The sequence below is a fragment of the Orcinus orca genome, chromosome 8 (assembly GCF_937001465.1).
Source record: "Orcinus orca chromosome 8, mOrcOrc1.1, whole genome shotgun sequence".
Lineage (NCBI taxonomy): Eukaryota > Metazoa > Chordata > Mammalia > Artiodactyla > Delphinidae > Orcinus > Orcinus orca.
In genome coordinates this window covers 40,625,427-40,640,990 of record NC_064566.1, presented here as the reverse complement: position 1 = coordinate 40,640,990, position 15,564 = coordinate 40,625,427, and the positions used below count along the sequence as shown (strand labels likewise).

Here is a 15,564-nt window from a genome sequence, read left to right as displayed (position 1 = left end):
AGCAGCCCTCCTCTATGACTCCCATCCACCATCCCTAGACCCTGGCCGCAATGATGGCAGATTCTCCCAGGGAGAAGCCCAGAGGTATGGATTTGACTGCTTTCTGATGGCCTTTCTTCCTGGCAACATGGACTGTTAGCTCCTATTTCAGGCCAGCACTTCTTTGAACACTAGGAAGCCAGGGGACAAGCCAGCCTTGGAATATTCCCTCTCTGACTCCCCAGGAGCTGATGTCATCTTCCCAGGCTGCTCGCATCGCCACCAGCCCTGTTGCAGGCCCAGATCTGTCCCCTAAAATGCCTCTGGGCTGAGTACCTGCCCCTTACAGTGGCCCACCCAGGGTTTCTTTCTCCAGGTGCCTCCAGGTTGAGAATGAGCACATCCTGAAGTCGATGAAGGCCTGTGTGAGTGAGACCCTGAGCACGCTGGGCCAGCACTTTGGCCAGCTGCTGGAGCTGGCCCTGACCCGGGAGGTGCAGGTCAGTGTGGGCTGGGCAGTGGAGGTGGGCAGAGGGACTGGGCCTGGCTCGGGGAAGCTCTAAAGTGGGCTTTCTTGGGGGACATCCTCCTCAGACGACCAAAGTGAACTCCAACACCTGAGAGACAGGACTGTCAGAGCTGAACGGAGCCTTCCTGACCATCTAGCCCAATTCTGCATTTTCAAGATGTGAAAACTAGAGCCCAGAGAGGGCAGATACTGACCTAAGGTCACACAACAAGGCAGTGGCAGGGCCCAGCGTCTCCCAGTTGCACTTTCAGTGTTGCTACCACCACCTTAAATCTTCTCTGTTGAGTTATTGTTCACAGTGCACACAATAGATCCTTATATTCCTGAAAGACTTAGGGCACCTGCTGGGAACAAGTCAATTCTGAATATCCTGGCAATAGAGAAGAATCTAGGAAGGTCAGCTAGTCTAGCCCCTGCCTCTAGGGAAGGTGGTACTTGATTTCAGAAAGAACGAGGGCTTTGGAACCTGACAGATCTACTTTCAAATTGTGGTTTATCATGGGACCTTGGTCAAATTCCTTAATCCATAGCCTCATTTTCCCCATATATAAAGTGAAGACCTTCCCTAGAAGAGAAGTGAGAGGACTAAGCAAACAACGTATGAAAAGTGCTTAGCACTTTTGGATTAAATACATATTATTTCCTTCTCTTGCCTTTTCCTATTTTTAAAAGCCTCCCAGAAAAGCTGATTCCATATGGTTTGCATTAGGAAAGGTATTTGCATGTTATTTATAGTTACAGAAATATTGTGTTACATATTTGCCATTCTTTTCCCACCACCAAATAAGAGCTTTCCACAAATAACAAATCCCTTCCCATATCGGCCTCTCTCCAAACTTGGCCTTTCTACCTATCCCAGAGTTTCCTTTCTCTCTTCCCAATGTGTCTGGCTCGTCTTGTACACAGCACAGGCCCTTCTGACCTGGTTCACTTGCTGGTCAGGGTAGCTGGCCCTGTGCAGCCTTACCCTCCCAACCCAGAAGGGATTGCGGAGTTCACTCTCCCTGCCCCGAGAGTCTGGGACGAGGGAAGGGAAGGGCCAGGGCTGGGGCCCTGGAGCTGGCACGATGAGCAAATGTTGACAGTCACGCGTACCGGCAGGTGGTGGTTCAAGCTAAGGCCAGTGTCCCAAATGGAAGTCTAGAGGGACCCAGTGGAACATGGGGCCGAAGTGGGTGAAGAAATTGAAGGAGTGATGAGCGAGGGTATTGAAGTTAGCGGTGGGGAGGAGAGGAGCCTGGAGGAAGTTTTGAGCAGGAGCTCAGGTGCCCGCTGGTGCTTTTTATGCCATTTTGGTGCCCTCTTGCCTGGCAGTACCAGGTTCACTTAAAAGGGCTTAAAAGAGTTCTGTTGGATTGTAAATGGAAGCCAGCTGGGGTTGGAGGTAGTCCTTAGCTCTTTCCACCAGGGGCAAAGGGTAGCTTGTCTTTTTGATGCTCCAGGTCACAGATTCCTGGGAAAAGCTCCTTGGGCTGTCAGGAGCCGACTTGGGCTTTGTGGACTAGGTATCTGATTTCCTGGGGCACTGCGTCCATTCTGCTTTTTCCTCGTCCTGACCTTGTTTGGTGTGGAATTCCTGACCCGGTGCTTCTACTTCCCTGGCTAAATCCTGCCCCATTTCCAGTCTGGCCACCTGCCTCATTGATGCTCAGCTTGGGAGCTGTTAGATCAGCTGCTTTTCTCTTAGAATTGAGTCCCCCATTGGTCTCCCTCTCCTGGTGGGGGAAGCAGCATCTGTCCTCCATGCCTCTGCATATTTGTTAGTTTCTTGACAACCCCCCTTCCCTCCCACATGCCCAGTGGTGTCCTCTAAGCCCTCCTTTGGGCTGAGCTTGCTGTGCTCTTAATATTTCTTGGCTGACCTTTAGCATCCTTTTACATTAGAAAGTTTCCATACAAAACAGTGGTGACATAAAGAGATACACTGGCTGAAGGCAGGGTAATCTGTTCAGTGCTGTGAGCATGTGTTTCCTAAACAGGTAACTCAAATCCTGTTCTCTAGTATATTAGTAATCATACAAGGATCCTACACTTGGGGTATCTTGACATAAATGAAATTAAGCTTATTTTTTTGCATCAGCATTTCTCTTATGATGTGTTACTGTGTGTTGCAAATCTTCTAAAAGGTCCTCACACATTCATAGTATTTCTTGTCTGACCTATAGTTTCCATAAACAGGGATTTTCTTTCTTTTGTCCATGAATATATATCTAGTGACTAGAACAGTACCTGGCATACAGGAGGCATCTAATAAAGATTTATTAATGAATGAATGTTAAGCAGTGTGTTCCAAACTTACCTAGTCACAGATCTTTTTTATTCTTAAAACACCCATTTATTCTGGGATGCTGGTGTTTCAGGAAATGCAATTTGGGAAATGCCTTTTTTGCACTAGGGAGCCATGTAGGCTTTTGAGCAGAGGAACAGTACTCTTTCCATCCGCCCTCCATGCCCACCACAAAAACACAACACATGGTGGAATGGTGCTTACAAGAAGGGCAGTGATAATATAGCACTACTCTGCACTGGTCTGCTCCATCCTGGAATGTTATGTCCAGCTCCAGACCCCAGATGTGTTATGGAGACAATGATTGTGCTCAGAGGAGCTTCCTAGGAGGACGGGGAAGGGCCGAAGATTAAGGTATGTGGGGAATAGCTGGAGGAGCAGGGATGTTTAAGAATGGAAACTCTGCTACCTCCAAAGGGAAGAAGAACCTTGGGCCAGTGAAGTGAATCTATAGGACATTCCATGGAAAAAGGGGTTGGCAAAGCAATAGGGCTGCCCCGCAGTAGAAGGGGCTGCCTTAGGAACTCCCCATCACTGAGGTGGGAAAGTCATGCCTGGGAGGATATCGGCAGTAGATGGAGGTTGGACTGAGTGACTTGCAAAGTTTCTTCCAATCCTGATAGTGTGTAATTCTATGAATGTGAGCCTTGTGGGGTAGTGGATTGAGCATGGCATTTGGAGGCATATCAGGGTTCAAACCCTGAACGAGCTACTTACTGCGTCTACAAACTTGGGCAAGTTACTTAATGTCCTCAGTTTCCTCACCTCTACCTTGGGTTGTTGTTAGCATTAACTAAGACAACACAGGAGTAACTGGCACTCTTCTGATTGCATCAGTGGCTTTATCCACTACAGACCTGAGCTACCTTAAGAGAAGCTGACAACAAGCTTTGCTGAAAAGAGCCTCCTAATCCCCTAATTACTAATTGTTTATTGAGATAATTTAACTACTTGGTGGGCTTGGAAAGTTAAGGCTTAACTGTTAGTTAATGAACATTAAGGATTAAACTTTCTCGGATTAAAGGATTAGCCATGTGGGAGGTAAGAGGAAAAAGCTTGATTTAGAAAAGATGATTTACTTGAAGACGACTTCTAGGGGATTCTCTATTGAATAAATCAACTCTCACCTGTACCTCTGAATCCTCGATTCCGCTTCATGTGGACAGACTGTATATGCATTCATCCTTTCATGCCATCAATGTTTATTTTCATTTAAAATATCACCTTTATTCTAATAAAACTGGTTAGGGACTGTATCTCTGGCTGTGTGGCTGAAGCGAACTTGTTAAAACTTCATCTCACCCCTAAACTTCCCCTTCCTGTCCCAGACAGAGCTGGTCAACCTCAGGTCTCACCTGGGGCACAAGCACCTATCTGGTGACAGAGGTCAGACCAGAGGGACACGTCCTAAGAGGAAAGAGGCAGCCGCTAAGCTAAACATACTCAGTTCCTTCTTCCAAACTCACTAACTCATCCTTGCCCTCTCGGCAAGGTGACATGGAAGGGTGGGGACTGAGGCCAGCAGAGGTGGTGTGGCTGAAATCTCTCCCTGGTGGAACAGAAGGAGTGGGGACCAAGTATTACCCCTCAGTGTTCACAGTTCTTGTCCTATTATCTTATTGGCCCCATCTATCTGGCTGTGGTCAGGCAGGAGTGTGGCTGGGCCCTTTGGAGGAGGAGGTCACCTGCCTGTGAGGCAGACTTTTCACACCTTCAGGAAGCCATCCCCCCAAATAACAAACTCTACTCCTTTGTGGATCCTTCTGGAATCCCAGTGGGCAAATTAGACTTTGCTCCCAGAAGGCTTGGAAATGACTTAAAATATTACATTCATTAAATTGACTCTAAAGAGATTTTGTAACTAAAGCTCAAAATTTGCTTTCCTGTTCTTTTTCTCATTCTCAGATTTTGCTCAGCTATGTTGTCCAGTATAGGTAATCAGAGGCTGCAATGGGATTAAACAGTAAGATAAAGATAATCCAAACATACTTGCCAGGATGAGAAATATAAAGATGTTCAAAATGTTAAAATGGTCTTCTATCTCATTTTAAAGTTCCCTGGGAGAAAATAAAGTGAAAGAAAGAAAGAAAAAAAAAACCCAAATCTGAATCCCTCTACTCTTAGGAATAATTCAAAGCCCTTGATCCTTAGGTTAATAGAATTCTCTTTAATTTTCTTATTCTCCTCTTAGCCAGGAGGGTCTCATCCCAGTGTGTGTGTGTGGAGTCATGTTTCTTTGGGCAGCTACAGCCCAGGCTGTCTCTCCAGCAATGGGAGGGATTTTTTCAGGGCTTTTCAATTTGTACTGGTCTTTCCCCACGATACTTGAAAGGGTCCAAAGAGTTAGTACCTTGGATACACAATATTATCACAGCACTACTGCTGCACTCACAGAGAGTTAAAACAGGCCAATCTTCAATCCTTAGGGCAGGAATTCCAGTCAACATGTCTTCCTAAGACTCTGTCTTTAGGGTTGCTGAAGACCTTAACAGACACTCATCTGCAGTTGAGAGAAAGAGGGTGGGTGACAGATACTGTCTTGGTTGCATCTGCAACAGGATGTCAGTTTATTTCAGTTGTCCACAGTCCACAAGGATTTGTGAACATACATTCACGGGGGGAAAGCATCCACCACAGGTTAATTGTGGTACGATGCTTACCATATATGGGAGAAAAATGTCTCCTTTTTCATAGAAGGTCACGTGATACGTTTATCTTCTTCCTGCAAAGTCAGGCATTTGTAATTCCTTCACAAGGACTTGTTTGATTTGCACTCTTTGCCATCCAGCATTTTCAACATTTCTTAATTTCAAGAGTCCCTCCAAACTTTGCATTTCTGCCACCCCAGGCTACACTGATTTCGGCTGCTTGAAGTGACTTGGGCCAGTGGTCTACTGCTTCAGATGCATTGCATTCTCTGGGTTCCCAAAGATTTCCTAGGAGAAATGCAAGCACGTATACTTTTAAGGAAATCAATTTCCAGATCTTCAGTTTTCATTTGTTTTCTTTCCTAGAAACAATCCTCCGAATAATACACAGTTTTTACTAGCCCTTCTATTATTTTCCAAAAGAAAGGCATATTCCTCACCCATCCCAAATCTTATAGTGCATTGCCCCTTTTTGCAAAAACCTTGGAGTGCAAATGGGGAGATAAAACAAAAAAGAAGCCTACATTCATGAACCATAAACCTTTAGGCCTCCATGTATTTCCATGTTTTTAATATTTCTGTTGAGAAAAGTATTAGAAATTGTGTATTTTGTCCAGTGTGCAGATTTTCTGAATCTAGAAATGTGGTAGAATGGTAGTGTGTGTGTGTTTGTGTGTGTGTGTGTATGTGTGTATTGGAGGGTTGGTTGTGAAAGTTTCCAATTTATCTTATCCCTTCTATTTCCATTTATTCTCAAATCGTGCATACCTCTTGAGGGACATTCTCCTTAGACAAAGCAAAGAGAGCACAGGTAGGACAAATCAAACACTCAAAATGGCTTTTGGGGGGCACTTTTTTTTTTTCTTTTTTTTTTTTTTTTTTGCGGTACGCGGGCCTCTCACTGTTGTGGCCTCTCCCACTGCGGAGCACAGGCCCCGAACGCGCAGGCTCAGCGGCCATGGCTCACGGGCCCAGCCGCTCCGCGGCATGTGGGATCTTCCCAGACCGCGGCACGAACCCATGTTCCCTGCATCGGCAGGCGGACTCTCAACCACTGCGCCACCAGGGAAGCCCTGGGGGGCACTTTTTAAATGCAAGCAATTCCTTTCAGCTGTATCTTATGCTCAACTCTAAGTGATGTCTAAAGGTTAATGATAATGATTCTTTTAAATGTAACGAATATTTTTGAGAAAGACCACATTTTTCAAGATATACTGGGTAAAATTCACAGATACAAGTTTTGCATGATTTTTCTTTTCAGATTTGATGCACATTATTTAAGGCAGCAGTAAAAGACTATTTTGTCAAAACATTTTATGAAATATTTACACTAATTTCTACTTTCTGTTAGCAAAAGATATAGTTAATTGCTGGCAGCTGGACTAATTAGATTTAAGTATAAATACTTTTCTCCTTTAAATACATAGAGAAGTTCGATCATAAGAGCTGCAAAAGGACTTCCCTGGTGGCGCAGTGTTTTAAGAATCCACCTGTCAATGTAGGGGACATGGGTTTGATCACTGGTCCGGGAAGATCCCACATGCCGTGGAGCAACTAAGCCCATGCGCCACAACTACTGAAGCCTGCGTGCCTAGAGCCTGTGTTCCAAATAAGAGAAGCCACCGCAATGAGAAGCCCGCGCACCGCAGTGAAGAGTAGCCCCCACTCGCCGCAGCTAGAGAAAGCCTGCGCACAGCAACGAAGACCCAACGCAGCCAAACATAAATAAATAAATAAACTAATTAATTTAAAAAAATGGTCCACATCAAAAAAAAATACCTCAAAAAAAAAGAGCTACAAAAAGCAGTCGAATGATTTCAGATATTTTTATTCTCAGACCTTATTTAATTATTTCCTGAAATAAACACCAAAGTTCAATACATATACACATCTATTTACTGAAGGAATGCAGTGACTTTTATCATATTTCCAGATTTATAATTACTTTACAATGTTAGCTATATATTACTTTGCATTATGAAAAGTTTAATAAATTGTTTTATCTTGGCTTTAGAATATATACAAGTAAATCAAATTTTATTTTAAGTCTATATTATTTTAATATTGACAGTTTTTAGCATTTCTCCTTACAGAATGATTTCCAAAATTATTTGTCAGCATTTTTTAGCATTTCTTGGAATACATATTAAAATTTTTTTAATTAAAAATGAAGTCAGGTCTATATTGAGAAAAAGCTAAGTTGACTTGGCTGGTTGGCTTGGCTTAAAGAATAGTCTTTGCCAATTAGGTTATAGGGTGGGTATTTTCCATAAATTAAATAAGCAAAAGCTGTAGCTTCAAGTTTTTTATTTGAAACACACAAAAATATTTTATTAAAATTGTATTGTTAATGAAATTAATAATATTTTGATTTTCTTAATCCTTTCTGAATAATTTGGATAATCCAAGGTGCTCTAAGTGAAAGAGTAGTGGGTATAATTAAGAGTTACTTAATATGTCTTGGTAAAATACTTCTGGAATTCTTCCCAGAAATTGAGACAAGTGAATGAATGACTCTAATGATTGGGTGACAAATGTTTTGCAAGTCAAATGGTTTCCAGTTCTTTGCTTCTACCAATTTATAGGTGTTATCAGCTGGCAGATCATTAAAAATAGTGTTTGATGATAGATCACTATATGATTACATAGCTCAGAATGTGCTCAAAGGGTGAGCAACTTGGCTATACATACTCTTCCCATTCCTCTCTTCACGGGATTTATGGGAACAAGATTTTTCAGGATTTACATCTAAAAATATAGCATTAAGCCAATATTCAATCATGGATAAATGAATTAGAAAACCTACAAAGTTTACAAAGCCTCATGCATCTCATTAGGAGATATATTTATGATAAAATTTTAATTTTTATGATTTATAATTATTTATCAAAATTTATCATCTATGTTGTATTGACCAATTGTACTGATGATAATTGTAATACTAATTCAAGCAAGGAGAGATTATTTTTAAACACTTAGAGCCTTATAGTCACAGGAATTAAAAGAAAATTTCAAATTTCAATGATAAGCATGATTAAGTGTGATCAGTAAAATACTTTGAAACTTAAATGTATTACATTAAGATAAAATTCTGAGGGAGGATGGGGATGGGAATGTAAGTTTAAAGATGAAAAGAAAAGATGCAAAATGTTCAAATGTTAAAGAGATTGTTCATGTAATTTTAAATGGATGATGGTGGTATCAAGTTGTTTTGGTATTTAGATTTCATGGAATACATCTAAAAGAGTGATGTAATCATTTTATTTTAGCCAATATTTATAGTCTGCTGGAAATTACATCCTTTCCAACTTTGTTCTTTAAACTTATGATGCAAAATTTTACCTGTCAAATTAAAAATGTGCAAGGGGTCATATATTTTAAAAAATTCTTTTAGGGTTAAATGAGAAAAAAAATTGACATAGGATACACAGGCACTCTAGTTCTGTAATATGGCTGCTGTCTCTGCCTCTCGCTGAGGATTGCTTAGGCCTTAAGACCCTGTCTTCTAGGAAGGGTTTTCTTTTTTCTTTTTTTTTTTTTTTTTTGCGGTACGCGGGCCTCTCACTGTTGTGGCCTCTCCCGTTGCAGAGCACAGGCTCCGGACGCGCAGGCTCAGCGGCCATGGCTCACGGGCCCAGCCGCTCCGCGGCATGTGGGATCTTCCCAGACCGGGGCACGAACCCATGTCCCCTGCATCGAGCAGGCAGACTCTCAACCACTGCGCCACCAGGGAAGCCCCAGGGTTTTCTTGTTATGCTCCTGAAGTCTGTTGCCTTATGCACCTACTGAGAACCCGTCCCTCTGCCATGTGCTTCTCAGAACACCGTCTTCCCATACCTTTTGACTATTTCAGTCTTGAATAACATTTTTCTGCTATATCTTTTTTTTTTTATTCCAGTAATGAATTATGTCTGCAGTTTTCTGTCTCCCTGTTAATTTCCCACTCCCTTCAGGGAGACTCAGCTGAGTTTCTCACCTTTTGCCCTGCTTCTCACGTGGGTCTCTTTTCTTATCTAACTCACAGAATGAGCACTATTTACTCATCTGAGCAGCATTCGCACTTTGACTCCTCTTTCCTTTCTGACACATTCTTTTGTTTTCCAAAAGTAATCTTTTAGATTTTAGGATTTCCCTTATTGGGAGAAATAAAATCAGTTAAGGTCTGGATCTGCCCTAAACCTTTAGTTCTAAGTGATCTTATCCATTTTTGCCTCTCTAAATTGGATATTCCCACCCAGGAGATATTTTCCCATCAGACCAGTAGCTAATCCAAGCCTGGATTCAGTTATTATTTTGTCTGTCTCCTCTTTATTATGTCTAGTCTTTCTGAGCCTTTCTCCAAGTCCTAATTCATGCATTTCTCCAAAATGTTCTCTTGGGACACAGGCGATACTATATCCTTATGTTAAAACCTTTTCACTTGAAATGTATCTAGTAATCCTTTGAATATTTCATGCTGATCTCTGTAATTTTGTCCTGTATCTAGAACTCTATTAACACAACAGACAACTCTAACAACCATTTTTAATATTATATCTCACAATGTTAAGGGTAGAGAATTTCAGTAGGGCTCGGCTGAGTAATTCTTCTGCTCCCTGTGGCATCAGCAGAGGTCACTTGGAGGTATTCAGCTGGCAGATGGTTTAGAGAGTCTTAGAAAGCTTCCTCACATGTACGGTGCTTTGGAGGGGATGGCTGGAAAGCTGGTCTCAGTTGAGAGTAATTGATCAGGGGTCCTACACATGGCACACGGCATCTCCAGCATGACAGTCTCAGAGTTATCAAACTTCTTATCTGGTAGCTCAGGACTCTGAAAAGAATGTTCCAAGAAGCCTGAGTGGCAGCTTCAAGGTTTCTTATGACCTAGCCTTGGAAGTCTTGAAATGTTACTTCTACCGAGTGCTGGCTTCTGTTCATCAAGGAAGTCACTGAGGCCAGCCCAGATTCGAAAGGGGGGGAATTAGAACCCACCTCTCTATGGGAGGAGTAGCGAAGAATCTGTGGCCATCTTTAATCAACCCATGTATATGTAATCCCTTTACATGGCCGGGCTGCCCTAACTATATCTAACTATGGAGTCTCTGTCTGAAGCTTTAGAAAGAGGCTTCACAGTATTTTCTTGCCTCCTTCTGAGGAACTTATTCCAGGCTGATGTTTGAGAGTTTGCCCCTGCTGATAAATTTCACTGGGCTGCAGTCACTCTTTCTGATGGAGAAACAAAAATATATCCCCCTTTTCAAATTCTTTATTTAGAGTAGTTAGATTGTGTGCATCTCCTTAACCACCCCCCCCCTTTTTTTTTTAAATCCCTTTCTCCTATTCTTCAAGATCCTATATTTTTTTGTTTCGTATCTGCCTGGTCTGTCATAAAAAAATTCTGTCATTCAGTTTAATCGGTCTATCTTCCTTCATTTTGTTTCCATTCTTTCACCACTCTTCTCATGATAGAGGGTGAAGCATATTTTTGAAAATTCACCAATTCCTCCTCGATTACCTGAAAAAACTTGACTTTAGAGACTGTGTTCATTTGAAACTAATACCAAGATAGGATTTGATAAGAAACATCTATGAAGGATAGAGGGAAGGAAGCAGGAGAAGGCAGTGGAAAACCATGTTGCAGGGCTGATAACTGAGAGAGAAAAGGGGGAGGAAGACTTGAGTAGGAAGAGATGGAATTTTCAAGCCAAAGTCACCTGGGAGAGGAGGCCCCTGCCTGCAGTCATGGACTCACAGCAGTGCCCCTGCTGTGCTAAGTCACAGCTGGGAGTAGCTCAGGGGAAGTATGGCCTCGTAGGAACATGGTGGTGGATCTAGGTGGGGCTTTCTAGGTCAGCGCTGCCCCCTGCAGCAGAAGCTCTGGCCGCCACAGGGCAGAACATAGTAGATGCTAATGGAAGCCCGGGTGGAGAACTGTGCTCCAGTTTGGTGAGAGCTGCTCATGAGGCTGGATTTCCTCCTTGTTTTGAGACTTCCATCTCCACTAGCCCCTGGGAGGTCCTGCCGGCACTGAGGGACATGGATTCACTGACTTTGGTAAATAGGGAGTCAGATTCACAGGGGTTAAGGTCTAACTCCACCATGTACCATTATGTGTAACCTTGGGCAGATTTCTGTGTCTGTTTTCTCAACTCGGAAGGAAATCTTGAACAAACTTTTGAGAGCCCTTCTAGCTCTGACGCCTTCCAGCTCTGACGCATTGTGATACTTAGAGCCTTGATGATTTCCGTGGAGCCTTTGATCTCTTCTCTTTCCAAATTTATCCTTGTGAAAAGGATGTTTACAACTTTTCATTGTCAGAGAGCTGACTCACTGAGACAAATCTGAAGTGTAATTATGGTATATGTGAGTATAGACGTTAACAAGAAATTATCCTCAGACATAAATGGTCTAATAGCAGAAAATGATTGCAAAAGACAGTGGGTTTGAATAGTTTAACATAATGCTAATTTGCTTCAAGTAAAAACACTGATCAGGAACATTAGGTAATTATCATTTAAGTACAGGACCCCAGGATATGAAATCTGCATTTTCATGTTAGCACTGATATCACTTATATAACTGCTTACAGCAAAGATAGGGAATGATTCTAAGTACATTCATTATACAGATTTGCAGTGACAAATCTTGGTTATTAATTTTACCTTTTGTTAAATATCTTACAAGCGGCATCTATCCAATCTTAGGAAATAATTTTTAGATTTAATGTAGTTTGATTAATTACACACAATCTTAGACTGCTATATGTAGAAGATTGGCATATTGCTATGTGTGAAGAATTCTGAGTTTGAATAAAGAAGAAAGATGGAAGAGCTATTTACCTGGAGACTCAAACCCCTTTAATTTAAATCATTTTACAAATGGGGAAACTGAGGCCTAGGGGCTTTATCTCAATTGCCCAAGATCTCAAGATAAAAACTGTTAAGAATTTTATTTTGCTTCCATGTGCCAGATACCTTTAGAAGTTCTTTATATATATTAGCAACTTTAAAAGATGGGTACAACAACCATAAGAGATAGACACTGTGATTTCTGCCGTCTTACAGATGAAGAAACTAAGGTGCAGAAGGGCTGAGTTACTTGCTCTAGGGAGCTTAGAAGTGGCAGAGCCAGAATTTGAACCCAGGCAGTTTAGCTCTGGAGTCCATACTTTTAACCATATACATACTTGCTCATCAATATAGTGTGTTAAAAAAGGCAGGCTGGCACTGGAACTGAGATCTCCTAGTTTCCTTGTGTCTTTTCCATAACACCAGTATGAATTTGAAACAAATCCATTTTCATCTTTTAAAATAAACACGGCAACTGAAATTGCACTAGTGGCTTCCCAGAGGTCCTACTTTCTCGCACGAGGCCCCCAAAGGCAAGTCTCCTCAGTCTCCATCTCCACAACCTCCCAGGAGAAACTCAAGCAATGAACATTAATTAGCAGGTAGGAGTCATCTCTAATTGATGAATCACAACCTTCAAAACAAATGGCTGATTATGAAGTGGTTTCAAGTTCCGTGAAAAGCTTTTCCCCAGAAATAAGCTAAACTCTTCTAGGAATAATCTTCATATCCCATTTGTTGATGAATTTTCCATTTGCTCTTCTTCCTGAGCCTCCCAGGGTGCTGTGCTTGGTCATTCCCGGCCCTCTTACCACCAGCCTTAGATCCTTCAGCTGTAATTAGTGGCATTCCTCACTGAGCTACCCAGTCTTTGACAGGATACCAGGTTGCTGTGTTGGCCTGGCTGTCCACCTAAGGCAAATGTCCTCTGAGCAGGAAGATACTACAGAGTAGAATGTTTCTCTTGACTCATCTCCTGAACCCATCACCCAGCGGGACTTTGCCATTAGCTAACGGCCATCCAAAATGAGCAAATTCTTTGGTCATATCTGTAGCAACTCATTGGTTTTCAACTTGATGGTTTGTTTATTTCACCGATGGTTTCTGTTCTCATCAGGAGCCAGTAGAATAGCAAAAAGGTGCTTGCTGAGCCCATCAGTGATGAAAGTTGATTTTCTGATTGACTAGAGTGGGGTGCATTGGTTGTCCATGCCCCAGGGGTATGAAATTATCCCATATTTCTGAAATGTAGCTCAGACCTCATCCTGACTCATGTCTTTCCCTAAGTTAGAACCTCATCACCCCCATCATGGGGTAGTGGAGATGGGGCAGGATTACAGATTTCAGGACACTCTTGGGTATTCCATTAAGGAAGGTGAGCAGAAGGTAGATGAGTGAGTAACCATCAGACTTTGCTCTCTTTTCTTAGGCACTGGTGAGAAAAATCGATGCCTCGGACAATATCTACACCACAGAATCCACCACAGGGAACCTGTTCAGCCTGACCCAAGAGGGGGCTCCCTTGTGCCGCATCATAGCAAAGGTGAGCTTCATGGATGGGGGCCAAGGTGATGGGTCTGGGGAGAGTGTGAGGAAGCTAGTTTGGTGGGGACAGCTGGCTTAGGAAGCCTGTCCTGGCTCTAGCATTTGCTTGTTATGTAACCTTGGAAGAGTTACCTCCCCTCTCTGGGCCTTGGTGTCTCCATCTTTAATAGTGGCTAACTCCTCTGATTTCATTTCCCACTTGAGACAAGGAGATGGTGCCCCTGGAGCCTCTATCATCTTTCTTCACGAGGTGTCTGTTATAAAAATCAACCCTTCTCCCTCATCTTCACATATCCCACCAAACCCAAACCCAACATACCTTCCAACTTAGGTTCTTGGCTGGATCTTAAAAATGCCTGCTGTCACTGCACTACGACATGAAGGAAAGACAAAATTGAGGGCGGTGGTTTTCATTAATTACATGGGAGTTGTAATTCATTAACTTCATGGTCAATTTGCCCCTGCACTCATTCTAAGTGTTGGATCCAAACACTTAGAACAAATATAGGCAATTGGTAGCTCCCTAGGGGGCTTGCTAAGGCCTTCTGTTTTATTTTTGCCTCTTTTTTTTAAAAAAACTTGAGAAATGACATTACCATTGGGGATAGAATAAGGATCTAACTGGAATCAAAGTTATATCCTTCAATAGACTTAAGATGTCAGTCACAAGAAGATGCTCCAGCTCTGTGGTTCCCAGTCCTAACGCTGCAGCACAATCCCTCAGGGAGTTTTTGGAAAACACAACATAAATGGTTTGTCGCCCTCCAAGATTTACCGAGGTCCTGGGGTAAGACCCGGGAATTCACATTTTAATAAGCTCTACAGGGGATTCTGAGGCATGGCCACTCTCAGAATCACTGATCTAAGCCTTTAAGGAGATCTGGAACAGGAGGGTAAATGCTTGTCAACTCTGGTCAAGGGAGAAGTAAATTGTGTGCAACAGCAATAGCTAACGTTTAAGGGCGCTCTCCACTGTGCTTAATGCCTTGCAAACGTTATTTCTTTTAAATCATAATATCATCCAAACAAGTAGTTATCATGTTTTTCCCATCTATAGTTGAGGAAGTGGTTTGAGAGGCTGACTCAAGGTCACACAACTGATAAAGAGTGGAGTCAGAATTAGAACCCAAGTCTCTTTAATTCAGAGTTCATGATCCTAAAGCCCACAGTGGTGACTTCTGGTTCAATCCTTGGCCCTTCAGCTTCTTGGGCCAAAGTGTGACTCAAAAGTTCTCAACCCTGTAGGCATATTAGCATCACTAGGGAGCTTTAAAAATCTCCACTAGTGGGCTTCCCTGGTGATGCAGTGGTTGAGAGTCCACCTGCTGATGCAGGGGACACGGGTTCGTGCCCTGGTCCGGGAAGATCCCACATGCCGCGGAGCGGCTGGGCCCGTGAGCCATGGCCACTGAGCCTGTGTGTCCAGAGCCTGTGCTCCGCAATGGGAGAGGCCACAACAGTGAGAGGCCTGCGTACCGTAAAAAAAAAAAAAAAAACTCCACTAGTAAGTGGCCAAGGTGAATTTGAACCTGGCTGTTTGACAGCAAAGGCTATGCTCTTGTTTGCTGTCCTGAACTGCCTCTCAGCAGCCCGGCTCCCTCCTCTTCCTCCTGTCTGCCTTCTCCTCATCCCCATCCTCCCTTGCCTTCCTCCCCTCTCCACAACCTTTATTATCTACTGCATCCTTTCTATATGTCAAACACTGCACTAAGCTTTCCCTTCATCATCTCATCTGATCCTTCCGATAAT

The 15,564-nt window shown here is 42.8% G+C and overlaps 1 protein-coding gene across 1 annotated transcript in view; it reads left to right on the top strand.

Annotated features, from left to right (window-relative positions):
• Positions 1-15,564, top strand: part of INSC (INSC spindle orientation adaptor protein) — a 124,221-nt gene that overhangs the window by 61,519 nt on the left and 47,138 nt on the right. Inside the window, exons 5-6 of the mRNA XM_049713800.1 lie at positions 356-479; positions 13,700-13,813. Of these exons, the coding sequence (XP_049569757.1) occupies positions 356-479; positions 13,700-13,813 (238 nt within the window). The remainder of the gene's footprint in view (positions 1-355; positions 480-13,699; positions 13,814-15,564) is intronic.